Raw genomic sequence first — 25,913 nt, 5'->3', positions numbered from 1 at the left:
TTTTTGTCAACAGACTTCTCTGGGAGATTGTAGCACTGACCACCCTCAGGACCCCTGGAGAGGATTAAATTTGTCTCTGTAAAATGGGCTGAGAAGTGGGTGAGAGCAAACCCCATGCCAGTCCTGTCTTCTGTGCTGGCTGAGGGCAGATCCTGGGTGGAGAGGATAAACCAGGAAAAGCAGAGAGTGTTATTTCCTTGGAAGAGTCCCTCAACCTCCAACAACTTCCAGCTCAAGGTTTTGCAGAATTGCAGTAGTAGATTCTGGTGGATTTTCCTTCCATTATTTATCCACTTAATTTCCTCTTCTAAAGTCATATAAACTCTTGGCATCCAGCATGTCCTGCAGTGGGGAGTCTTGCTCTATAGCTACACATTTTCTGGAATATCACCTCTTGCTCTTTTTGAACCTACCACCTGCTGGTCATGGTTTAATCCCTTGCAGTTCTTGTGTCAGAAATGGTGAATACTTGTATTCTATGACACTGATACATTTACAGGCCCCTGCCAGCTACCTCTTCCACAGAACAATGGATCCTGTTTCATTTATACTCTCTTCACATGGAACTTACTCCATGCTTTTAAGCAGCCTTTTGGCTTGCTTCCATGCCTTTTTCTGACTTTGCAATAGCTTGTGTGACAGGAAGAGAGAACTGCATTTATTTTTCAAGACACGAGTGCAATATTGGGTTAGACACAGGTGTAGTAACATAGCCTGCTCTCTCTCTTTCCAAATTGTTTTGCTGTGATGGTTATATACTTCTTAGGAACTAAAATCAATGCAGGTATTAACTAAATTTTTTAGTTGGACTCATGCAATTAATCATCAGGACTTTGGAGTCTTGACTTAATGGGATTTCAGTGGTTCACAGGCTGGCTCTAGTCACAGTGTGCACAAGCTGAATACACCTGGGCATTACAGTACCACATGCAACATGGTGTACAGGGAGGGACTGAGCAGAGCAGCGATTGCCTTGCCAGATGCTGCAGGTGCACAGCTGTGAACATGGCTGTGTTGCTGCTGTGGTGAGGGATAAATGCATGGGATTTCCAAGCGGAGCACGTCCATAGCAGAGGTGCTGCTGTAAATGTGTGCTTGGCTGGCTGGGCCACACAAACTCTCAGATGGCTTTGTGACTGCTGCGCTCAGTTTTGGACCCCAGACCTGGGAGCTCTGGCACCTTCATCGTGCCCTCCTCCACTGTCACTCAGACAGCACAGATATATTTCTGGGCTGTGTGGTGGGTCACCCACAACCTGTGGTTTCACTGCATGCCTACTGGTCCCAAAGCTCTTCCTGCAGAGCACTGGGGTGAGAAGCAGATAAGATGAGAGTTGAGGGATTTGTTATGTAATGGTAAAAACCAAGTCTGACACACTACATTGACACAGGACACCTTCCTTCTCTCCTTTCTCACCAGGAGCTTTTCTCAGTGCTTCCCATCTTGTCTTCTCGTGGCCAGGGCAGGAGCTGCCTTTCCTGCTCCTCCAGCCCGTCAGCAAGAGTGGACATACTTCTGAGTCACCATGGGCAAGATGGACAACACCTCCGTGGAGCTGAGCTCTCCCTCCGAGGTGAAGCAGGCAGCCCTGGAGGAGCCAGAGCCCATCAGCCCCGAGGTCGTGAGCACCAAGAAGAAGAAGAAGAAGGAGATCCCAGACAGAGGTTCCTGGAAGGGGAAATTTGACTTCTTGCTGTCCTGTGTGGGCTATGCTATCGGTCTGGGCAACGTCTGGCGCTTCCCTTATCTCTGTGGCAAAAATGGAGGAGGTGAGAGAAATGCACAATGAGCAGCCTTGTACCTGAGCAGGTTTTGGCTTGATGTGGGTCTGGGCAAATGGGTGGTCCTCCAGCTGAGAGCTCTCCCACATGGTGGGAGTTATTAAGTCATCCAGAGACATGTTTCCATGATCTGTGAGCTTTACTAGCAAGTGCAGCCTGGGAAGAAGCAGTCCAAAGAAATAAAACAAGCAGTTTGAGTTCTGTCATGCTTATGCAGTCCAAATTTGCAGGGCTACCAAAAAAAAAACAAAAAAAAAAAAAACAAACCCACAAAAAACCTCCACAATCATGTGGGACCTTATTTACTTACAGGGAGGGCTATGCACAAATAGGCACCCAGTTGGATTCTGGGGCACCTCCAGAGAAACCAGTTTGCATCTGTTAAAGGTTGGATTCTCTACAGTCTAGAGTGTTCTCAAGGGAATTCTTCCTGCTCAGCTACAGAATTTCTGAACATCTTGGATCAACTCAGAAAACACACTTCTGTGCCTCAGCTCCCCTCTCAAATGGTGCTCTTTCTTCTGCCTTGTCAGGGAGATGCTTTTGTGGAGGGGAGTACAGGCAGGTGTCAGTAGAGCAGAGGCTCTTTCTTCTCACTCCATGCTGAGCTCTCCCATTGCTTGTGCCTGTTACTAAAACAGCCTTCCTTCTCCCCTTTGAAGAGCTGCTCACTTCCTTGAACCATTTTACAGACTTCCCACACAAGTCCAAACCCCTTTTCCTCACCTTTAAGGCTGTATATATAATTTTATTTTTTGCCTGCTAGTCTTTCCACATTGCTATTTGCTTCCCTTTTAGCTCTTCCTGGCCTGGAGTCCCCATCCAAAGTGCCACACTCATTCATGCTGCTCTGAGGGTCTCTTCTCATGTTTCTTCTCCATGTCTTTTTTATTTTCCTTTTGCCTTTGGCTCTCATAACTTCTCGTATCACCAGCCCATTTCTGCTGTTGCAGACAGTGTAGGAACTGGAAACCAACCCTGGAAAAGAGGAGAAGGGTCTTGTTCCCTGAAGCAATGTCCATTTAACTTCATGGCATTTAAGGGTATCTAGGCCCTTTCTCTGAAGTATGTGGAGTGAGTCCTAGCAGGAGACCAGAAAGTTAGCAATTTCAACAAGAAGATTTCTAACTGACCATATTGTTTTCTTAGAATTGTAGAATGATAGGATGGTCAGAGTTGGAAAGGACCTGAAAGATTAGCCAGTTCCAAACCCACTGCCAAGGGCAGGGACACCTTCCTAAGTTGCTCAAAGCCACATCCATGAACAACTTTCAAGGATGGGGCATCCACAGCTTCTTTGGGTTTGTGGAGAGGTGGAAATGTGCAGCTGAGCTGAGTGAGGTTTATGGGAACATCCAGGCCTGCCCTGGGGAGCCTGTGCCACCAATGCCAGAGCCACGGTGCAGGTTTGTAATCTTTGTCTGGCCACGCTCTGACTGCTAGCTCTCCTCAAAGAACATTTCCCCCATGGCTAGGTCCCAGCCCTGGTTGTTAGCCAGCATCTGCCCTGTGGTTGCTGCGTCATCTCAAGTCTCACACCAGCTTTGTGCTGCCCGTGTCTGTCTCCTCACACATAAAGGTGGAGATGACAATGCCTATAATGAGATGAGAGATGTAGTGAAGCTAAAATCGATCCTACATATAAAGTCAGCTGAGAACCTAGGACAGAGGGTGCTGTAGAGGTGTGCAGCGCTATTATTAGCATTAGCAATGGCACACGGGCACGCAGAGGGAGCAGCCGGCTGCGAGCAGAAACGCCAGGCAGATGAAATGCGGGAATTGCTTCCCGCCTTCTCCCAACACGCTGCCTCCCCTGCCGTCCGTGGCAGCCCGGATGGCTCCTTCCTCTAGCCCTGCGGGCGGTGGCTGCTGGCAGGCGCTGCCGGCACCGGGAGCGAGCGGAGCCGCCGCGGGTCGTGCGGCGGGGCTGACGCACGGCGGCGTCACCGGGCCCCGGAGCGGGGCGGCGAGGCGGGGGCGCACGGCAGCTCCTTCGCAACCGGCTGCGCACCGCCTCGCCTCTGCCTCGACGGAGCGCAGCAGACTGTGGGTGGAACTCTAATTTTAGCGTCCTGCATGTGCGCTGCTCAGAGCGCGGTCGTGTGGGCTGCTTCCATTACGCACAGGCAAATTGAACTGAATGGAAATATTGTCGTCTCACTTACCGCTGTCGCATTGCATCGGCTCACGGCTGGTTTGCTCGGCGCAGGGAGCCCGGGGCACGGCAGCCCAGCGCTCGGCCCATCCGCTGCGGGGAGCAGGCTTCTCCCAAAGTGATGCCTGGGCTCCCTGCTGGCCCTGCACGCAGCTGGATGTGCCCAACTGTACCCATGGCTCCAGCCTCTTCACCGATCTCTAACGTTATACAGTCCCTCTGATCTCAACAGAATTGTGCCAGACTCCAAATTCACTCTAAATGCAGCTCAGTACATGCTAAGAGTTGCCTGTGAGAGCCTAAGCTTGAATAACTTGAGAGAAAAACAATCCTTTAAATAAGCATCCTGCACTCCCCATTTGCACACTGAGACTCAAAACAGCAGAGTGTAACAGCTTGTAATGCTCAGTTTTTGATTCGTGGGCAGTGTTCCCTGTTTGAAGGATTAATTGTTGTTCTCTGCTGTACAGCATTAGGAGCAGGCAGATTTGGGGCTGCACAGTGAGTGCCAGGCACTATTGATCCTTCCTTGCCTCCAAGGGTCAGTGCCCTGAGCAGGACCAGCGTCATCACCTCTTTGACACCCATGGATCTGAGACAAGCTGGGACTTTCACAAGGTCACGCACAACCGTATTTTGTACCGGCCTGCAAAGTTTAGATACAAATTTCAGAACTGATTTCCCATGACCTGGGGATATTATCCATGCCTGCTTGGGGACCTGGCCCTCCAGAGCGGCAGTGTCATTGCCAACAGCCCTCAGCTCAAGGAAGTGGTCTGGTTTGTAGATTTTCCACTATTCTTGAGAATCAAGCCAGGATAAAAGACTTGTGTCCAAAAGTTTATTTGTTTGGTTTTTGTTTTTTCCCAACAGTCAAATAAGATCTTTCACCTACAAACCTTCCTGACCTGCTGTAGATGAAAAGTGCAGGATCATCAGAGCCACAGCCAAATTTCATTAATTGCTTGCACAGAAACAAGGAAGAGACTTGCACTGCTGCTAAGCTCAGCCTCCAAACTGCACAGCAGCAGGGTGGCAGCAGGCTCAGAGCAGACAGTGGCTTCCCACAGAGCTCTCAGGGGCCTGGACCTTGCAGGCTGTCGTGTCTAGTAAGCACACAGGGGAGGCTGCTGAGCAGGCACAGTGATGCCCAAAGCTGTTCTCTCCTGTGCACCAGGCTGCTGGTGAAGCCAAGAGCCTGTGCTTCCATGCCAGCTTGTGATTCAGGTTCATGGTCACTGAGCTGCTGGCACAGAGAGTGTTTTCTCCCCACCACCCACTGCCAGCTCCTCTTGCATGCTGCCTCCCATGGACTCCCATGCTGAGTGCTGGCACCTGCCTCTCCCAGCTGGGTTCAGCTCCCTGCTTGGCAGGCAGATGTCCCCAGCTGGATGTCCCCTGAGCCAGCAACTCTGGCTATGCCTGGCTGCTTCCCTGCCCTCAGAGAGCAGCAACTGGAGCCTGGCTCTGCTGGGTGCAAGCTGGGCCACAGCTCTCCAGAGTGGCTTTTCTCACTGGCTCCATGTTTGCTTTCCTACAATTATCTGGAGAAGAAGACTCAGACTGACAGCTCAGCCCTCAGGCTGGTGCAGGAGTCAGTGCTGTGCTGAGCTCAGCCAGCCACTTCTGGGCAAACTGAGCGTCCTCCCTCTGTCCCCAGCGAGCATCTTCTGCAAAAGTTTGTCCTCCTCAGAAATGATGGCCCATTCCAGTACCTGCATGAGAAAAATAAAAAATGGGCTTTGTCCCACATCCTAGAAGTCAGGATGACCTGAACTTGTACAGCCTTCCAATCACATGGCAAGGTTCTCCTATTCTAACTGCTCTTCTAAAAACTGTGTGCCAGTAATATCTCTAGTGAATGAGTGTTCTACCTCCTTTCTAGTGATGAGATGATTTCCATAGGGCCATGGAGAAGAATAATATTTTCACTAGGAATTTTAAGGGTAAAACCTAAAACACAGGTGGGATGGTATATAGCACTGTTACAAGAGCCAATACAGTCTTGGTTACAGTTTTCTTAAAAGACTGAAACAGCTATAAACAAAGAAAGCAGTGACCAATGCCAGATATTCCTGTGCACTATTCCCTCAAAAAGAATTGAAAGCTTCTGCAGGTAAGACAGAAAGCATCAACAAGTTACCGATGTCAGTGTCCAAGCTGTTGGGCTTGTAGTCAGATTGGGTTTAGCACTGTCTAAGCAGCTAACAAAGTGAGCCTGGCATTGCACAGCTGGTGATGCCAGTGGATATGTATACATGGTACATACATACCCACAGTGATAAGGGGAAGGCAGCTGTGACCTCAGTGGGAGACTCACTGAACACATCAACTCCAGCTGCAAACTTTCACCTCTGGGAGAGGCTGCTCCTCATCACATGGGTGCTGCAAAGCAAGAAACTGCAGCTGGAGCCATTTCCTTCTTGACCAAAGGGGGAACTGCCTGATAACATTGCTCCTTCTTTCAGGCGCCTTCCTCATCCCCTATTTCCTGACACTGGTGTTTGCTGGGATTCCTCTCTTCCTGCTGGAAACTGCTCTGGGCCAATATACCTCTATTGGTGGACTGGGAGTCTGGAGATTAGCACCCATGTTCAAAGGTACTGTGCTGTATGTTTGTGACAGGAACGGCACGTAACTAGAGACAAAACCCCATTAATGGTTTGAAGGCAAATCAGCAAATCCCTGGGGGCTGGGATGGGGTGAGGGGATTTCCCCTCTCTCTTTCTCAAGCTGTCTTTGACCTCAATATCTGCAGTCACTAACGTCACTGTGCTCTATTCAAGCAGTTTTGTGTGATGACAAGGGACTTTATGGGACAAAGGACTGTGACAGAGTGGCTCTGGTTGCAGAAGGCCTTTTGTTTTCCCAAGCCTCTCTAATGCTTACTTTAATTGCATGGGAATGCAACCTGTTGCCATGATTGGGCTAACTGTTTTCTAGAAGCCAATGGTGATTTAGAAATGCCTTGGATGTGGGAAAGTACACTTCTGCCAGAGAAGTGACAAGATCCTGTTTTCATGGAGCTCTGTCCATGGAGTACCAGTAGCACACTGAAAGCATTGTTCCCCCAGTGGAAATGGGTGGCTGAGAGACATAAGGGAACGAGCCTCCCTTGCTGACCAGCTCACTGTGCAACTACAGCACACTCTGCATTGATGAGCTGGTTCCCTTTTTTTGGCTTTCAACAAAACCCCTTGCTGTGGTGCCCATGAACTCCCTTGGGTACTGGAGACCTGGACTGATGCTGCTCTCTGCCTTCATTTGCAGGTGTGGGACTGGCAGCCATGGTTCTGTCCTTCTGGCTGAACATCTACTACATTGTCATCATTGCCTGGGCCCTCTACTATCTCTTCAACTCTTTCACTGCGGTGAGTCACGGGCGTGTCTGCAGCATGACATTGCCTGTGCTCTGGCTCCTCACTCCCACTTATGGGCAGTGGTTTGTTTGTGACCCACAGCAGTCACCAGCTGCTTGCCATTTGTGCAAAGAGCCCTTGTCAGCATCGTGCTACGCCCTTCCTGAAGAGGTTCATCAGCCCTGGAGGCAGTTTTGTGGTGCTGATGGGTAGTGATGCTTGTCCTCTGGGGGGATGGTCCTATTCCCTCTACAGGGACCGTTCCCCACTCACTTCAGTCTTTAAAACTCAGCCTGTCTTTCTGTTCTATTTCTAGGGCTGCTCGAATCTGAGCTGCACATTTCCACAACTGGTTTTGTCAGGTTTTGTTACATCATGGTCTTATTTCTCAGGACTTACTCCTTATCTTAATTAGTTCTTATTCACTTCTCTCTTGATAAATGATCTCCAAGGGATTTTTTTTTATTTCTGCTGGGAAAATGATTCAGAAAGTATCTAGATATCTGCTGGTGACTGTCCCTTAGTGTGTGCTTTGGTGTTATGGTTTATAGTGGGCTCCTCTTCCATAGCATGGCCTTCTACCATACAAGGTTAGAATCACACCCCATATTAACTTCTTGATAGCTGAATTATTTATTTCAGCCCAGAAACTGCTAAGAGTTTCCTTAATGTAAGTCTCTGAGCAACCTGAAGCCTTAAAGGCATCAACCCCATGGTTCAAATGGGATATTTTAAAATGTCATTTAGATATAACCCTGAAATGCTATTGTGGACACTGTGCATCCAGTTTTCCTTTTTGTTCCAGCAAAACTTTCAAGTATGTATCAAGACTTTTGCTGAATCATTTCATTTGGCATTCTCAACTGTGCTTCTACCACCAACACCACCTATCACTGTAGGGTCCTGGATCTAGAATAAAATTATTGGCTGTGGGTGATTAGATGCACCCTCAGGGCTTCCCAAATGAACAGGAGTCTTCCCCAAAGTAACCCATCCCAATTCCACCCTGGGCAGGATTTTTCTTAGGATAAGGCTTTGGTACATTCAGATACTACAGACCCAGGTGGTGAAAGTACTTGTACTTAGGTAAAAGTATGTGCTTAGGCAGATCCAGGTGTTTGGCTCAAGACCTTTTCTTTTACCAGAGGTAATAATTCCAAATTCCCAAAAGGACCCGAGGTGCAAATGAAAAAGCTAGGCTGATGTTTGTCCCCCCTGCCTCCTAAATTTGATTAAGAGTGCTTTGAACTATAATAGGAGCCCAGCCTGCCTTCTGCAGTTTCTGTCCTCTGAAATTCAGAGGAAATGGAGCAGCAAAAAACTGTCCCCCAGCCTGCCCCTCCTTGTGGGAGCTGTGCAGCTTCTCTAACATGCAGACATTGAAGAGCTGCTGTACAGCACTACTCATGCCACTGCATTTTCTTCAGTGCAGTTAGCAAGTCCTCAGTGAAATTACCAGGGGGGTGCAGTGGTCTGGGTGGCCACTGGAATGTCACCTCCACCTCTGCAATAGTCACCATTCTGCCAGGATACCACGTTTGAAGGTTTCATCTGCTGGAGTGAACTGATTTAGACGGAGCAGTGAAGGCAGCACTTAAAGGCACTGATGGCACAAGGCACTTAAAACACAGATAATATTTCTGAGGAGGTCTACATTCATGGAAGAATAGGGATGGATACAAAAAATCTTCTTAAAGCTTTGTTGAGCTAGAGCCTCAGGTCTTATCTGCAGAGGGAAATCACCCAGAATAGCTGCTCTGCATTTATCTACATGCACTGTGCTTGGGAAAAGAGGTAGCTGCTCATGGAGACATATCCAAGCTGCTTTCCTCGGGCTGGCTCAGCCGTGGCACTACATGGCCTGGGTGAGTTGCCCTGCACGCTCACATGGCCCCAGGTAGTGCTGCTTCACTGCCTGCAGTGCCAGAGCTGGTCACACTAAATCTGTAGTGTTGTACTGCTGTCACACAGCTACCCACAGAGTAAACATCTCCCAGGAATCCCTTTGTGCTGCTTATAATCAGAGCAGTGGACAGCATCAAACAGCTACTGTCCTGGACAATTTACTCCTGTGCTTGTGTTATAAAAGTCTGTTTGTGTAGACAACCCATTGCCTCCATTCTCAGGGCCATGTTGATTTTTAAGCATTGAAGTTGGTGTAAATGAAACATAAGAAACAAATCCCTGCATATTCTTTCTGCAGTAAATTCCAGCCACTTGTTGAATGAAGCTAGTAAAAAGCTGTAATGGTTATAAACACAGTATCCCTTGATAGTATTTTAATTTTTAGGTATTAATTATCAACAGTTAATTGGAAGTGGCTTTGTATGTGGGGAATTGCTAACATTTTATTGGAGCTACAGTATTGCCCTAATCACATCATGATATTTTTTGCCCAAAAATCCTTGTCACAATTTATCATATTTTTGAAAATTGTTCCATTATTTTGGCTACAAGGGCATGCCCATCCAGTGCAGCTGCCCATTATCTTTGCAAAAAAAAAAAAAAAAATTAAGAGACTTCAGTTTAAAAGAATCCATATTTCACTTGGGAGATATCCCATGAATGATAACCCTGCTGTCCTTGTGCTGGTGCAGGACCTGCCGTGGCAGAGCTGTGGGAACCCCTGGAACACAGACCGCTGCTTCTCCAACTACTCCCTGAACGACACCACCAACCTCACCAGCGCCGTCACCGAGTTCTGGGAGTACGTCCCCAGCCTGCCTACACCAGGTTTCTCCCCCTCCCTGTGGTCACTGTGCCTGCCCACCAGGGCTGTGGCTGTGCCTGTTGGCTCTGTTCCTTGGGCAGCTTTGGCAGAAGGGCATTGCAGCCAGCCACTGGCCACGGTAGGCATGGGGTGCACTGTGCAGATGCAGATGGACCTGCAGGCAAACAGTCTCTCCACCTCTCTTCGCCTCCCTTTGTCCCATCACAATGATCCTCAGCTCTCTCTAGGGATTTGTGGCTTCTCACACTTGTCTGGACCTGGCCCTTCACCCTCCAGCCACCTCTGTGAGCTCCAAATTCCTTTGCCCTTGATTGTTAGACTTCCTCCTAACACAGTGTCTCCCACCCTTAGGAGGAACATGCACCAGATGTCCGGAGGTCTGGGGGAGCCTGGTGCCGTCCGCTGGCCCCTGGCTGGCACGCTGGCCCTGGCCTGGCTGCTGGTCTACTTCTCCATCTGGAAAGGTGTGGAGTGGACAGGCAAGGTACAGTGTGAGGGCTGGGTCTTTTAGTGCTGCCTCACATTGCCATCAAAATGTCCTTCAGACTCAATTTTATTTAAGTGTCTATAACTAAGGCTACAGTGTTTAGAGGCAAAATCACAGTAGATAGTATTAAATTCCTGACATTTACCTTTCACGGCTGTAAAAATTGCTATGATGTTTATGGTAATTTTCATTCTAAGTGTAGAGAATAGCTCTTGCCTGTAAGGTCATGGGTCTGAGTGTGCATTCTTTTTGGAGGAGGCATTTTCAGAAATTACTTGTATTTCCCACTTTGGGACAGCCCTTTGAGAGAGTAAAGCTTCTTCTGGCCTCCCACTTTTGACAATCACAGTCTCTTAAATTGCCTCTGTTGGGAAAAATCTCACCATCTCCTTTGACAATTTCCCTGGTGCCCTTTTGATATTGGTGGGAGACGTTCAGATGAGAAGCCCGTTGTTATTCCCTGTGCAGTGTTCCAGGCTAGCACAGCAGAAAGGTAATTGCTTTGTTTAGTGAAACAGCAGCACTGAGATGCTGGGATGTGTTATTTAGAGCACAGCATGGTGCAGCGGGACACTATTATGAAAGGAATAATCTAGAGGAGAGATCAGAAAGAAGCACTTCAGGGACAGGTCACCTAAGCTGTTAACTTCCCCAGTGGCTCTCAAACAGGCTTTAGCTACGCAGCCACAGCAAAGCCCTGGTGATTACTGGTGTGGGCCCTGTGAAGAGGGATGGCACAGACCCATAAGATACTGAAACAGTGCTGAAAAGAAAACAGTGGAATCAAGACAACTCGTTTTGCTTGGTGCATTGGTCTAGAGAAACACCAGCTTTAGCTCTGCAAAATAAGGATATGATGACTTAAGGGGATTACTTCTGTGAACTAAAATTATCCCTGTGCAATTCCCTTGTCTTTGGGCATTTCATCCAGACTTCAGCATGCTACTTTTGTGATTAGTGTGTCCTTGTGTTTCATTGGCAGGGAGAAACCTCAAACAGCCAGAAATGTTACTAGCATGGGAATGGGGGACAGAAAATGCAAGGGAATGCTGCTGAAAGTGGCTGTGCTTTGGAGCCTCTCCCCGTCACAAGAGAACATGCCAGACTCAATGACACTATGGACAGGAAGGGTTCTGGGCACTGGTGGGCTGATGGCTTCTCTCTCATGGGGTCTTTTTCAGGTGGTGTATTTCTCAGCCACGTACCCCTACTTCATGCTTTTCATCCTCTTGTTCCGGGGAGTCACGCTGCCAGGAGCCAAGGAGGGGATCCTCTTCTACCTCACACCTGACTTCAGGAAGCTCTCTGACTCTGAGGTTTGTAGCCTAGTGAGGAAAGCTCTTATCTCCCAGCTGTCTCTGCATTAGGCTTCCCCATGCACTTCCCATGAATATTGTAAGTACTTAAAATAACTCTAGAATAACCCTGTACAAGTATTCATGACCCATGTCTCATAGGCTGAGACAAAACTGAGAAAAAGGTCCTTCACGGATGGAAATCTGTGCAGCAGCTCTGCTGTACTCAAGCAGTGTTATCCTTCAAGGGTATGGGAAGTCAGAAGTTATCCTGACAAAGGGACCTGCCCTCTGGGCTGGGAATGTCTCATTTCACGACTTTCCAAGGGCTGGTGGTCTGGTCTTGTTCTGGTGGTCCCAGAGAAAGGATGATGTGTTGCTGGCTTAGGGGCCTCAGAAGGAGCACAAGCACAGCAGCAGTTTTTAGAAGTGCTTAAGTGATGGGTGGTGGCCCATAATGTGTTCTTTATCTCTGGCAGCAGAGAGGAGACCCGGGAGGAACAGCGATACTTGCAAAAATGAAGTTTTTCAGGATAAACAGACTCAGCATTTTTCAGCAGCAATACTCCCATTGTTCCAAAGTCACCAGTCGTGTGTGAGCTGGACATTTGTCACTTTCCAGTGAGGGTCCCAATGATCCCTCTTTCAGGACACTCTCTGTAACTATACTACCAACTGCATTTGCTCTTATGCAGGAAACAGGGTTCTCAAGACCAGAAGAGTTGTGTAAATACTATGCAATTAAGAAACAAACAGTCTGTCTTCTTTTCTTAAACTTTTAAGATTTAACACCTTAAGGCACTGGGACCAGCTTTGCAAGCTGTCCTCTGCAGTTGTTTGCACAAACAGCTCCATGTTGGAAAATCAAAGACACAGTAGTGGAAGAGAAATGGAGGGTGTGAGAGAAAGATCTGGGTCTCTGAGTGGAGCAGCATCCCTTGAGGGCACATGTGAGAAAACAAACAAACACACACAGACTCAGGCAATGCAAGAGTCCCTTCTGATCTGCACGGGACACTGCTCAGAAATGCATGACCCTTCATCCATCTACATCCATCCCACTGGAGGGCTGGGGATATATGTCTGATGCTGGGCCAGACTGCACTTTGATACACTTGACACATGGGAAGGATGCAGATTCCCTACCTTCCAGTACATAAAGGTAGGGAATCTCCTACAGTAAAGCCCTGGAGAGGGACTTTTGACAAGGCCATATAGTATTAGGACAAGAAGAATGGCTTTAAACTGAAAGAGAATAGCTTTAGATTAGATATTAGTAAGAAACTCTTGATTGGGCCCCACTGACAGGGTTCCCTCATCTCCAGTGGGCTGTACATCCAAGCACACAGCTCCACAGTCTGCAGCCAGTCCCCCTGCTAGCCCTGCACTGCACTGCTGCAGGACATGCACCTGCAGCACAGAGCCCCTTCTGCTGCACTCCCCTTCTGGCTCCTTCTCTGCAGGTCTGGATGGATGCAGCCACTCAGATCTTCTTCTCCTACGGCCTGGGGCTGGGCTCCCTCATTGCTCTGGGCAGCTACAACACTTTCCACAACAATGTCTACAGGTCAGCTGGTTTTTTCCATCCTCCTGTGTGGCTGGGACTCCTCATGGGTGAGGCAGGGGGTTGTGGTGAATCTGCCTGATCTCTGCTGTCCCCTTGCTGGCAACATGCAGCCTAGGGGACACACTGTGATCTCTTTAGAGGGGCTCCCTGCCTACAGGACACTTTGTATGTCACCTGTGCTACCTGTCCAAGGCACAGGACCAGATATCTGCAGGGCTTGGTCTTTTGTTTACCCCACCCTCTCCTCTTGGTAGGGACCTGCAGGTGGGGTTTTTTCTCTCTTTCTTTCTTCCAGAGACTCCATTATTGTCTGTTGTATAAACTCCACCACAAGCATATTTGCTGGATTTGTTATTTTCTCTATCATTGGCTTCATGTCACACATCACAAAGAAGTCGGTGTCAGAGCTGGCCTCCTCAGGTAAGCAGAAACCCAGGTTCAAATGCAGCAGCAACCTGTGAGAACCATTTGTGCCGAGTGCTCTTGGTTCTTTCCTGACTAGGTGTGCTGAAGTTTTATTTTGGTGTAGTGAAATATTTAGGCCATTTGCTGCCTGAAACCTTCCTATGGAGAATAGGTACTACCTATGTTTTCAGTAGATGTGATCAAAATTTTGAGTCCCTTTTTCATGCAAAATCTTGAGACTGTGATCTCAGAATAATTTTTTAACCAAGATGGGGCTATGTCTTTCTGCACAAAGACATATTTTGAAATTGCTGTCTTGTCACAGAAAGCTTTTATCTCAAGAAACAGCATTTTTCGGTGGGGGAAAAAAAAAGGCACCAGGGAAGTTATAACCAGCTCTGAATATCAGTTTATTTTTCTAGCACAGTGCTCCAGCTCCATTTGGCTGCAATAATTTGATTACTTGATTACTTACTTGCAGGACTTGTTTTTCCAATCCTGTCTCCCCATCTTGCTCCCATGCTTCCCACCAAGCTGGTGTATCACAGGCACAAAGACGTAGGTGTTCCTAGCTCCTATATGAAAACCCCCTGAGTTCTTGGCTGTAATTTTTGTCTCTCTATTTAACCATGGCACTTTGCTCAGACTTCCCATCAAATGCTTTGTGAACACGGGCTCACCCCCCTTTTCCTTACTGCAGGCCCTGGACTGGCTTTCCTCGCCTACCCGCAGGTTGTCACACAGTTGCCCTTGTCCCCACTCTGGTCAATCCTCTTCTTCTCCATGCTGATGATGCTGGGTCTGGACAGTCAGGTGAGACAACTCAGGGACAAAGTGGAGGAAGATACAAAAATGTTTTCAGGTACAACTGTGGTGTCCCCTTCTGCACTTGGGACAGTGCTGAGCAGAGTGCTGAGCAGTACTCTCTCATGGTGTGAGGGCTGTGCTTTCCTGCAGCATTTTGGCATTGTTGTTGATGCCAACAACAATGCAACCCTGAGCAGAGCTGCAGCTCTCTGGCCTGGTCCATAGGTTAGCAGGGACAAATCCTGGCAGAAGGGAGTCATGTCTTGGAAAAGGCTGACACCTGGGTATCCTGACTACTTTGCCATCTTATCTGATGGCAAAGTTTTACAAGATACTTGATGGGGAAGAAGTTAGATGTAGCAAAAGGCCTCTACCCTGCCCCTCAGTGCCCTCACAAAACAAACAAAAAAACATTATCTCTGCATTTTTACAAGTGGTGATAGGGTTTTTTCCTGATAATTCAGCATGAAAGTAGCTACCCAGTGAAGCAGTGAATTGCAGCCTGCCTTCCTTTTGTATGTATCAAAATCAAAGGCTCCTGCAAAAACCTGCACTTGGTCTGTCATATCCACCCTTGTGCCCCCATGCTCTTCTCTTGCAGCACAAACCACCAGTACAAAATGGATGCTCTCTTGGATTACAGGTAGTGTTTATAAACCCAAGCCTACTTCATAATCAGACTCAAACCTATTCCTGAAATGTCACACCTGGTTTCCAGGAAAATCCAATCAACCAAACCTGGTTTTCAATCATGTCACACTCTCATATGCACTTTATAAAGCTCATGAATGCATTACCACAGACATTATTTAGAAAAAAAAAATTCAAATAATACCTGAATGTTCTGGAAGAAACTACATTTACAGAAAAAAATTATCTGCATGGATTATTCACTCAGTGCTGGTAAATTGAGACATGACAATAAGACCTCTAAGCACTCTGTGGAATTTATTTGCTGCATTTGCTTCTGAAATACCCCTTGAAGTTCTCCACGTCCCTTCTGACAGCCAGTTCAGAGGGCAGACAGACAGTCTGTTGGGAGGCTATCGTTGTCTGGAGGAAGAGGCTGGGGAGGGGAATGAGGAATGAAAAGGAAAACAAGCTTTTAAACAGCACAGCTAAATACATGTGAAGAAGCTTTCTGTCTGCATGCTGGAGCTCTGCTTCATTCAAAAACACCAGCAACAGCACGGCAGCTTATGCATATAAACCAGTGAACACAGGCTGCCACAATGGCTACAATTCCGCATGCATTTTGAAGCATTCAGTTAAAAAAAAAAAAAAAAAATGTCTTTTCTATATGCTGATTACATATCCTTTGTGGCATTTGCAGATGGGGTGCAAGCATTTTTCACGTGGGTCAGCAGCCCAGTTCGTGAGGCACAGCAGGGCCGTAGGGCATTTCCTGCCCCCAGGGCTGCTGGGCTGAGACTGTCGCTTGTCACCGGCGGGGCGCGGCTCTGTAGGCACAGCGAGGATGCTCGGGAGCCTGGCAAGGGAAGGGAGACTGGGCTGAGATCTGTGCTTGTGATGCAGCCACGAGCTCCAGCCCTTTAGTGACAGTGAGAGTAGGTCCAGCGAGTGTCCTGCAGCTGCAGCACAGCTCCGTCTGCTCTTCCTGCCAGTTCCTGGAGTGGGGTGAATGACCTGTACTGACAGACACCTCCCTCCCGTGCCCTCACTCGTGTGCCTTGGTGTTCCCTCTGCTCTGATCCATCCGGGCTTCAGCCCTCTCCCATCCACACCCTCTTTCATAATATGCTAGTGCTTCCTTTTAACCTACCAGTTTCCAGGTCAGACATTTATTGCTCAGGGCAGCTGGCAAGCCTTGTGACTGCCAGCCTGTGTGTGTCCCATGTGAGGCTGCCAGGCACAGGTTGGTCATGAGGATTTCCAGCTGCCAGCAGTGAGAGCAGTCTCGTGGCTCTCTGCTGCACATCTGGCAGCTGTGCTCGAACTCCCCAGGGGTCCATACATCCCAATAGGGTGCTCTGTGTGGCTGAGGAGGGAATAGCAAGCCGGTGACATTGGGAGAGGGTGGAAGAGAGACTCTCCTTCAGACAGAAGTGCCACACCTGTATTGACTCCCAAGCCCAGATTACTGGACCCAGCAGCTTGTGTAATGAGGAAAAGGAGCAAAAGAGAGAAGTTAATGGAAATAAAATGCTTGGGAAAGAAATAATCTCATAGGGTGAGGCACGAAGAAGAGAAGAATATGTGCTAAAAATTGCGGCTGGAGAGGGTTGGTGGGAAAAGCAGAATTTTTTGGAAAGCAGACTGCAGTAGCAAGAACAGGAGGCACCAGTGCTCAGCTCCTTGCCACTCTGAAAGCAGCATGCTTTCATTCAGGTGTCTGCATGTGCAAGCAGCCAATGTTTGGTCTGTAAACTGGGAAAAGTGAGCCCCATGCCAAGCCCCTGCAGTCCTTGGGGGCTGGAAAGGTAAGCCTCCTCCAGGCTGCATCTCCTATGAAATCTGAGGCTGTCGTGAGGCAATTTTCAGTAAATGGTGTGAAGGTCATTGCCTGTTCCATGGCTAGATGTACGACCATTTGTTTCTCCACCTTATCCTTTACCCAGGAGCTTAATTTTGATAGGATACAAAGAGAATTCAACTCACTCTGTAGCCCTGTTCCTCACCACCCATCTCCCTGTCTTTCCCTCTGTGCATTCCCTGATTTTGATCGTTCTTCCTGCACCAAAGGGCTGTCAGCTTTACTTCATCCAGTTATCTAAGGCATCATTTTCTTTGTTCCTTTTCTGCTGGACACCACCCTCTGCCCGTGACCAGGGCTGTTCCCCTCCAAATGCTTTTGCCTTTCTGGTCTCAGATCCCCTGGCCCTGCCATGGCTCCAGCAGTGCCTGGCCATGCATCCATGTGGAAGGAATAGCTTTCAACAGTGGTTTTTTTAGTCATGCTATCTCTTCACACTGTGGTGCCAGCTCAGTCCTGACTCTTGCAGACAACAAGCCAGGTGGGATGGGGTGAAGCACTACTGTCACTGACTATAAAGGCAGCTTAACCCATGCATGAACAGCAAAAGGTTCTTTAATGGCACTTGTGTTCAACATAAAAAGCTTAGCTCATTAAAAATTCAAGTGGAAGAAGCTGAGCTTTGATGCTCTGGGAATACTGGCTTTCCATGTGTATATAAAACCCTGGGCATGCACATCTCCCTTTGCCTTGCTCTGGCCCACGTGGAAGCCAGTCCCAGCAGTCAGCAGTGTCCAAGCTCTTCCACCATCCCTGCCCAGCCACAGGCTGTGGTGTTCACATACCCTCTGAACAGAGACAAGCTGTGAGAGAAGCAGAGAAGAAGGAAAAAAAAATCTCATCTCTGCTTACTACTCCTCTTGTTTTACACATGTAGAATATGTTAGAAAATTATTTACCTTAAAAAAATTAGTAATTAAATTCTACTAAAAATTATTTTGTTTCCTTAGCCAGTCACTCAAAATGGTGTCCTGACTGTCACAAGACAGCCACGAGTTGTTAATTAGTAGTATGTATTTCTTCAGTATTTTTGTGGTATAGATATAGTATAGTATAATATCTCTCTTTAATATAGTTATAATGTAATATAGTATAGTTTTAATAAAACAAATATTCAGCATTCCAAAATCATAAAATCAAATGCGTTGGGGTCCCTAATTTTACTATAATAGGCTCAGGCACCCCATTTTTTCCCCACACATCTTCCCAACCCTCTGCTGCTCTTTTTGGTCTATATACCTCCACCTTCACTCTAGGGGATTTTTTTCTTCCCAGGGACAGGGAAGTCCCTGCCATCGAAAAGTGATGAAACCGCTTTCATTTTCATTGCATTGGCTTGTACATTTGCTCAGTATGGCCAGGGAAGCCAGTTTGCTGCCCTCATAAAGTCCCAGGGTTGTTGCTAGAGGCAAGATGTGCTCTCTCAGAGAAGGTATGTTACCTGTAGGGAGCGAGATATAAAAGTAAATCTCACAATTTATCAAGGGATAGGAGAGAAGAATGCACTTCACAAGGGCAGTCAAACTGGCCTTGTGCCAGAAGGCAGAAGTAGTAGGAAAAGTGGAAGGCAACACTCATGGGGATTTTGTTATGTGTTATGGTACAGACAACATTATTATACTGTGGCTGGTGCAGCTCTGCACAAACCATCCAGGGATTTCCACCTCTAGAAAGATGATGTGCTATGAAGATGGGCTTTTGGTGTGCTACATGCATTTAATGCTGTGTGCTTGAAAAAGTGAAATGCAGTCAAGGACTGGGTAATCAGAGATATTATTTACATGCATGGGAGGCTGGGTAATACAGGTCCTTATTGAGCATTTTAGATCATTGAACAGCACAAGTGCTGCTGCCACAGGCTGGGGAGAGCAATAAAGATCCTGCACATGTTCCAGCAGCAGCCAGATACACAGCTGGCACAGGGCCTGGCAGCGTGGGGAGCAGGGCAGTGATAGGGAGGCCCTAGGGAGTTTGTGGGAAGAAAGAGGAGGCTTTTCATGAGAAGCAAAAGGCAGAGATTTTTCTGAGCTATTTTTAACTATTTAACTTTGGTGCTCCTATCTTCATCTGTATTCAGTGGGGAGAGAGATGAATTTTCAGAACATAGTTTAGACCAACTTTGTGCAGAGATGACTCTTTCTTTTCTAGAGTCTGCAGAGTCCTTAGGGTTCTCAACATTGAATTTAAATGTGTACAGGTTAAGTTACTTTTATATATTTATATATCCTCAGTGTATGCCTTTTCCCATAGTTCTGCACTGTGGAAGGGTTCATTACAGCCCTGATGGATGAGTATCCTCAAGTCCTAAGAGCCAGGAAGAAGATCTTCATCGCAGTAGTCTGCTTCATCTCTTATCTCATTGGATTCTCCAACATCACCCAGGTACAGATTGTACAGGCCACGCTTGTACCTCCATTCCTGACACCTTTCTGGACACTTGGCATATCCCAGCACCACCAAAGCTTTGGGAGAAGTGACAGCATTTCTCCTGTTCTGGGTAAAGTGGTTTGCTCATCAGTGCTACATCTCGAGTGACTTAGGATGCCTCCATCATTTTTACCATCATCCTAGTGTCAGTCTGGCCTGTTGTTCTGCTATTTGCTATAAGGACTCAAGCCACCAGAGCCCAAATTCAGGAAGTGCTTACTTCAAAGAGTTAAGATAACACAAAGAAAACCTGTCTGTTGGAGGCTTGGACCTCTGGAGCTGAAGCCTGGATTCACATGAAGGGAGGTGAGGGCTGAGTGGTCTGGAGACCATTTGTGGAGCAATGTGGGTTCATGAGGAGACAAGGCAAAACTCCGGGGAGGGGCAGAGCAGACTAAATTGACTCCTAAAGCAGAGACATAGAAGAGATCCTTGTGAATTTCTTTTCTCCTCACCCTGGGCTATGCCTGAACAGGCTGGCTAATTGTCTGCAAGAGCACATCAGTTTTGCTGCTGGGAACCAGACTCCAGTGGAAACATTGCAACAGTGGCTCTACTGTCCAAGGAAATAGACATTAAACCAACAGACACAGGCAGCAGCAATCCAAGCTGCTGGCTGATATTGTCAGTCATAATCTATAACTGAACTCCTTGACTCTGTTTTTGTCTTTTCAGGGTGGCATTTATGTCTTCAAGCTGTTTGATTACTACTCAGCCAGTGGCATGTGTCTTCTTTTTCTTGTCTTCTTTGAGACCATCTCAATTTCTTGGTGTTATGGTAAGCACAAAACACCTTGTTCCTTTGTTTTCTCTGTGGGCATGGTGACTTACTGAAAAAGCCAAAGCCAGTGAAGACAATGACAATTCTGCAGCAAAAATAGCTTAGATTGATAACTTCAGAAAATCAGGAGTGGAAGACTGTCATCTCACTTCTCCAGGCCCTCACAAAGACCTCAGCACAGACTGTCAGATGCCCAGGGTCCTTCCCTCTGGGCCCTCAAGAGGACATCAGGAATATGGAAGCTGTTAGCATGAATTTGTGTCCCACTACTCCATCCCCTCCAGCTAATGCTTCTTGTGCCACACTGTCACCCTCTTGCTGTGCCTGGCCTGTGCTCTGCCATGAGAAGAGATGAAGGCCATGGTGCAGAGGTGGGGATTTTTTTCAATACTCATTTCTTCTTGTAGGTGTGAACAGGTTTTACAGGAACATTGAAGAAATGATTGGCTACAAGCCTTGCATCTGGTGGAAGATCTGCTGGGCCTTCTTCACACCTCTTGTCTGCCTGGTAAGACCAGGGGAGTCCTATGTGCAGGAGAGGGTCTAGAAAGGCCTCTAGATGGGCAGTAGGGAAACATTCTGTTCTCAACCCAGTGCAGGTCTGGTGCAAGGGAGTCCCAGGCAGACTGGAGATGGGTAAAGTGATACAGGAGCCTCTTTCACTCTGCCTGCTGGAAATCACCCATAAAAAAGTTCTAGATGATTGTTTTATCTAAACGAGGCCATCGGTTCTTCTTCTATTTTTTTTTTTCTGAGATGCCAGAAGATAGGCAAAATCATGTAATGTTTTAAAAAGCTATTATCAGTTCTGGCTTTCATCTACTCCACCTTCAGCCTCTGACACGCTTATGAGAAAAAAAGCTATCACCAAATACAGGACACCTGACTGCAGAGCAGTTTGGCCTTTGCAGGTTCCTGCTCTCCCAGCAGAAGTAGTGCAGGGAGTGGTGTGATATGAAGACTCCTGAGACCAGCTGTGAGGATGCTGTTTTCTTGCACGGGAGCTGCCGTGGAGGCACTGCTTGTCTGAGTAGTCTAGTGAAGAAGGAAATATGGGGTATTCCAATTCCAGCTTTTTGGAAAGCTTAGGATATCTTATCCAGCTTAGGATAAGAAGAAATTATATGAAATTACCAGTTGGTGGGCTGAAAGAATCTAGACTAGTGAAAAGAGCTGTTGGGTTCCTGTAGGGCTGTTGGGACCTAAGAAGGTAATGAAGGAAAAGAATGACAGGACCTCGATTTTGCGCTTTCCTCTGCAATGGCTGGTGTTCTTTTCTAGGGTGTGTTCTTCTTTAGTGTGGTGGAAATGACCCCTCTGACACTGGGAAAATACGTCTATCCTGTGTGGGGACAAGGCATCGGTTGGCTCATGGCCCTGTCCTCCATGTTTCTGATTCCAGGGTACATGCTCTACTCTTTCTTCACCTCAACAGGGACTCTCCGGCAGGTAGGAACAGCTTCACCACCCTGCTCTCTGCTCAGGGTCAGCTCCTCCCTGAACTGAACCTGGACCGAGCAGAGTCTGCCCTGACAGAGTTATCAGCGTGCACCAGGCTGGTGCTGCAGGAGCTCTGTGCACCATCTCCCCCAGGAGAGCGGGAGGGTTCACATCAGCCCCAGTGCACTGAACAGCCTCCAGTGACAGGGGCTCTCTGGAGAGGGCCTGCCAGCACAGCTGAGCAGGACACATTAACTCTGGGAGCTCTGCTGGACTGTGGCTGGACATGCAGATAGACCTTCAGGTGCTCTACCCTTATGTCTGTGGCTCCTCATTGAGATTTGTGTGACAATCACCAAAAAAATGGAGCCCTCCTCCCCTGACTATCTCTTTGGCATGGGATACTGGAGCCATGTTGAGTTGAGGAATTGGGGAAGAAATCCTTGAGTTTCTTGTCCCAGGGAAATCCCAGCTCCTGGCGATTCCTGGCTATGAGCGTGTTTGCTTGGCACTCCTCAACTGGGAGATCAGCACCTCCAAGCCTGAATCCTGAAATGTCTCAGGCCAGGCTCTGCTAGCAGCAGAAACAAGCACATGGTTTGTCATGTGCCTTTCAGAGAACACTCAGTGACTGAGGCATTAGGAAGCAAGAAAGACCCACAATACCCACCACATTAGTCTTGTTTAAAACATTTTCTTTAGTATTTGAGCAGGATTTTTTTAAGCAATGAATGATGAGTCTCTGTGTCATACCCAGTATTTACTGTTAAGATTTTATGTACGGTGTTGACACTCAGTCTTGAGAGCACTGTGCCCCAAATCCCTGGCTTAGTGCTTACAGTTGTAAGAAGCCACCCCAGGAGTGTTGATTTATGGCTTTCTCAGCCCCGCTGGAACAGCAACCAGACACCATCTAAATCACATGAGTTTATTTTAGGGATGCTGTATTTTTAACAAACTTTGACTCAAAGAAGTTGTGGCTGGAATTACTGGGCTGAGGTCAGCTTCAGGTTCTCTACCTTTTAGGTGAAGTTGCAGGTGGATTTGAGTTTTCTTTCTCCCAGCATTCCATTTGGATGGGGGTGAGCTGGGTGGGTTTGGGATCTCAGATCTGCTTTCAATTTCTGGTCTTTCATCTGAAGCTGGGTTTAGGTACTTGTCCTTCCTGCAGGACTCAAGCCAGGGTGTTATGTCAAGCCATTTCATTGACTTTGGGTTGAAGGCCAACTGAATTCCAGCTGTAGGCCCTTTCTCAGACATTTACAGGGCTCCTTATTCACTCATAATATAAGTTGGAAAAGGGGGCAAGGGGAGCCTGAATGTACAGGTATGGGTTCAACCCTTTGCCCAGTCCCAGTCCTGTTTCACTGGAGATGGAGAAGGCACATCACAGCATCTGGGGGAGCCCAAACTGATCTGTGACCTCTCAGGAGTAGCTCATCTCCTCCTGACCAAAGGCTTGGGCCAATTATATCCATAGTCCTTCCAAAGTGCTGTGTATTCCTGTGCTGCCCCAGGGGCTTGGAGGGAAGCTCATGAGTGTTTCCACCTCTCCCCTCAGCATCTTGTGCAAACCATCAGCACCAGTAAGCAGCATGAGTGGCTGATGTGCACCCTCCCTGTCTGACTCTTCCTCTAACATTGCCCACAAACATCACCAGACCCAGACCCTCTCTCAATCATTCATAGACCTAGGAGTGAGCAGCAGATGGCAGCAGGAAGAAAGTAGGCTAATCTGTGTGTGCATGTGTTGGTATCAGAGAGACAGAGAGAATTTTTGGCCTCTTATATACACAGATCCTGGATTAATTTGTAATAGAGCTGGAGCTGGAGGGAAATTAGATGCCAATCCTGAATAAAGTGGTTTTGACAGACAGGAAAGATTACAAGTAATTTTGATCCTACTGAGCCTGAATGTTGGAGGGGAAAAAATGCAATGAATGGCAGAAGCAGTTCAGTGAACATTTCAGGAAATTCACTCAGAAGCAGCCACTTCAGTGGTATTAGAAGGTAGGAGTTTGTTTCCCTTTACTGGAATGAGGTTCTACTTCTCTTAGTGATGTCTGTTCAGGTCAGGCTTAATCCTCCTCTGCATTCTCTTCTGCAGTGCACAGCATCAGTCCTTCCCTGACTGGCAAAAGTGATTCATTCTTTTTCATCACTCCTGATGCTCAATCCACATGCCTCCAGTAATGATTGGCCCCTCCATATTTTCGTGGGTTCTTGCTCCACTTTACTTGACTCTGCAATTTCCATTTGATCAGCTCAGAGTGACAGGAATTGCTGCTGTGCAAAGGTTTGTGCAGGTGGATGTTCTGACTGGCATCAAAGGCACAGACTCTAACCTTGTTAACCTGCTGTGGTTACTTAGTAATGCTCTGTAATCAACCCTAATTGAAAAATAGGTCTGCTCTGAAGCCTGTGGCATTGCAGCTCTCTTTTCTTCCTCCTTGCTGCTGGTCTTGCCTGGTAACAGTTTGCCTCTTATCAGGATGCTCCCCATATTTCAGATAAAAGGAGGAGCTGCTGTGCTCTGTGCAGCATCAAAGCAAAGGTGACTCGCAGAGGCTTTTGGGGTACTACCAAATGCTGCTGGAGGAGTCACTGCATGCACCATCCCCTTGCCATGTAATCAGGGTCACCTCTGAGCCAACCCTCAGCTGCTGCCATCCACGCCCTGGCTGTCCCACTGCTGCTGCCCCCGACCCTGGCTGACACACTCTCTCCTTTCATTTCTGGGCAGCGTTTGCAGCAGATGACACAGCCCAGGCCAGAGGTGCACGCTCAGAACAATGGCCTCCAGCCGAAGACGTCCTTGAACGGGAGGATCTCGGATGCTGCCGTGTAGGAGGAGAGCCCAAACTCCTCGCTCCGCCCTGTAGTCGCTCACTCCACATCGTCCCCTGAGCTCCTCTGGCACAGCTTGCTGTCCCTGGCTCTGCGGTGGCTTTCGTTTGTCCAAGAGAGGACCTGGTGGAGGAACCTGCTCGTGGCTCTTCCTCCTGGCATGGCTGGCCAAGGCCCTGAACAAGCTGCTGCCAGGGCATTGCATGGTGACCACCTTCATCCTGCAACATCCTGGTCCAGGCCCTCAGGGAGGAGCAGCTGGCACCCACATCTTCCTCCTCCTGAGGAGAAGTGGTGTCTCTAGAGAGCTTAGACTGATTGTTATCCACTTCTCTGTTTTTCTTGCCTTTCCATGTGAAACTCCACCGAGCATCCCCCAGCACACAGCTGTGTTTCACCCCAGAGAGATTGCTATCACTAGGTTCAAATCCCAGATGGCTGTTTATTGATGGAGCATAAAACACCAGCAAATACATAACTGGAGGGGATGTGCAGAACAAAGGCTTCTAGAGCAGAACTAGGGATTCTAGTGAAAAGTCCTGCCTGTTGGTAGCTGTAGGACATCACCCCACACCTGGAGAAGGCCTTGGGGACAGTGTGTGCTGCTCACAGTGCCATGTTTCTTCCCTGCACAGACTCCAGACATGTTTGCTGCATCCATTGGGACTGGCACTGTGAGCCAGAGCCCAGCAGAGCAGTCAGCCTTTCTTTTCTGGAGCATTCTGCCCTCTGTAGCTGCATGCAGCAGCCACTGCCTGACCCTAAAAAGTGTAAATGGAAGGCTCTTTGCTACAGGCTGTTCAAGTCTCCCACACTGACCACAACAAGCTTCGTGCAGAGGCAAAGCTGTGTGATAAAGAGATGTTCCAGCACTGTGAAAATCTCCACCCAAGATAAAACAGGGTAGTTCCTGCCAAGCACCCTCCCTGGCTGTGTCCCTGGATGGAAACAATCAGATGGAGTGTAATGCCCATGGGTGGTTCAGTTCATACCTTTTTCAGGAAGTGGCCATTCCTAAATCCCAGCTGGTCGCAGGCAAGAATTCCTGAGGCAGTTGGCAGGGTGTAACCACCGTCCTTAAACCCACCCTGTGAAACAGTGCTCACTTCCCTTGGGACGTGTCTGTTCAGCCAGATCAGCCACTGGCACATCCCAACTCCCAACACATAAACCACAGAGGGCTGTGAGCTCTTGTAGATGGTGCTGGAGGAGTGTAACACCTTGGAGAAGGCTGCAAAGTGTTTCAGAGCCATCCTAAAAGAGCAGCATATTTCTTTCTAGTAAAGCTTTGTGAAAGGAGGTGGCTTATCATAGCACCACGTGTAGGTGTGACAGT

The 25,913-nt window shown here is 47.9% G+C and overlaps 1 protein-coding gene across 1 annotated transcript; it reads left to right on the top strand.

Annotated features, from left to right (window-relative positions):
- Positions 1-1,526: 1,526 nt before the first annotated feature.
- On the top strand, positions 1,527-24,578 carry LOC121362668 (sodium- and chloride-dependent GABA transporter 1-like). Its single transcript, XM_041484345.1, has 14 exons — positions 1,527-1,770; positions 6,406-6,537; positions 7,208-7,308; positions 9,894-10,003; positions 10,379-10,511; positions 11,696-11,830; positions 13,273-13,376; positions 13,672-13,796; positions 14,482-14,594; positions 19,333-19,464; positions 20,185-20,287; positions 20,698-20,798; positions 21,572-21,739; positions 24,474-24,578. Exons 1-14 carry the CDS (start codon positions 1,527-1,529, stop codon positions 24,576-24,578), a joined length of 1,806 nt encoding a protein of 601 aa, XP_041340279.1.
- The last annotated feature ends 1,335 nt before the right edge of the window (positions 24,579-25,913 follow it).

Source organism: Pyrgilauda ruficollis, unplaced genomic scaffold (genome assembly GCF_017590135.1).
Source record: "Pyrgilauda ruficollis isolate IOZ18807 unplaced genomic scaffold, ASM1759013v1 scaffold66, whole genome shotgun sequence".
Taxonomy (NCBI): domain Eukaryota; kingdom Metazoa; phylum Chordata; class Aves; order Passeriformes; family Passeridae; genus Pyrgilauda; species Pyrgilauda ruficollis.
The sequence above is the reverse complement of the archived record's forward strand: the minus strand, read 5'-3'. Positions and strand labels throughout refer to the sequence as shown.

Excerpts from the sequence above, each read along its gene's own strand:
- LOC121362668 (XM_041484345.1), top strand. The coding sequence starts at position 1,527 with ATGGGCAAGATGGACAACACCTCCGTGGAGCTGAGCTCTCCCTCCGAG. Across the intron at positions 10,512-11,695 it reads GTGTGGAGTGGACAGGCAAG|GTGGTGTATTTCTCAGCCAC; the intron begins GTACAGTGTGAG and ends GGTCTTTTTCAG. Across the intron at positions 20,288-20,697 it reads CTCAATTTCTTGGTGTTATG|GTGTGAACAGGTTTTACAGG; the intron begins GTAAGCACAAAA and ends TTCTTCTTGTAG.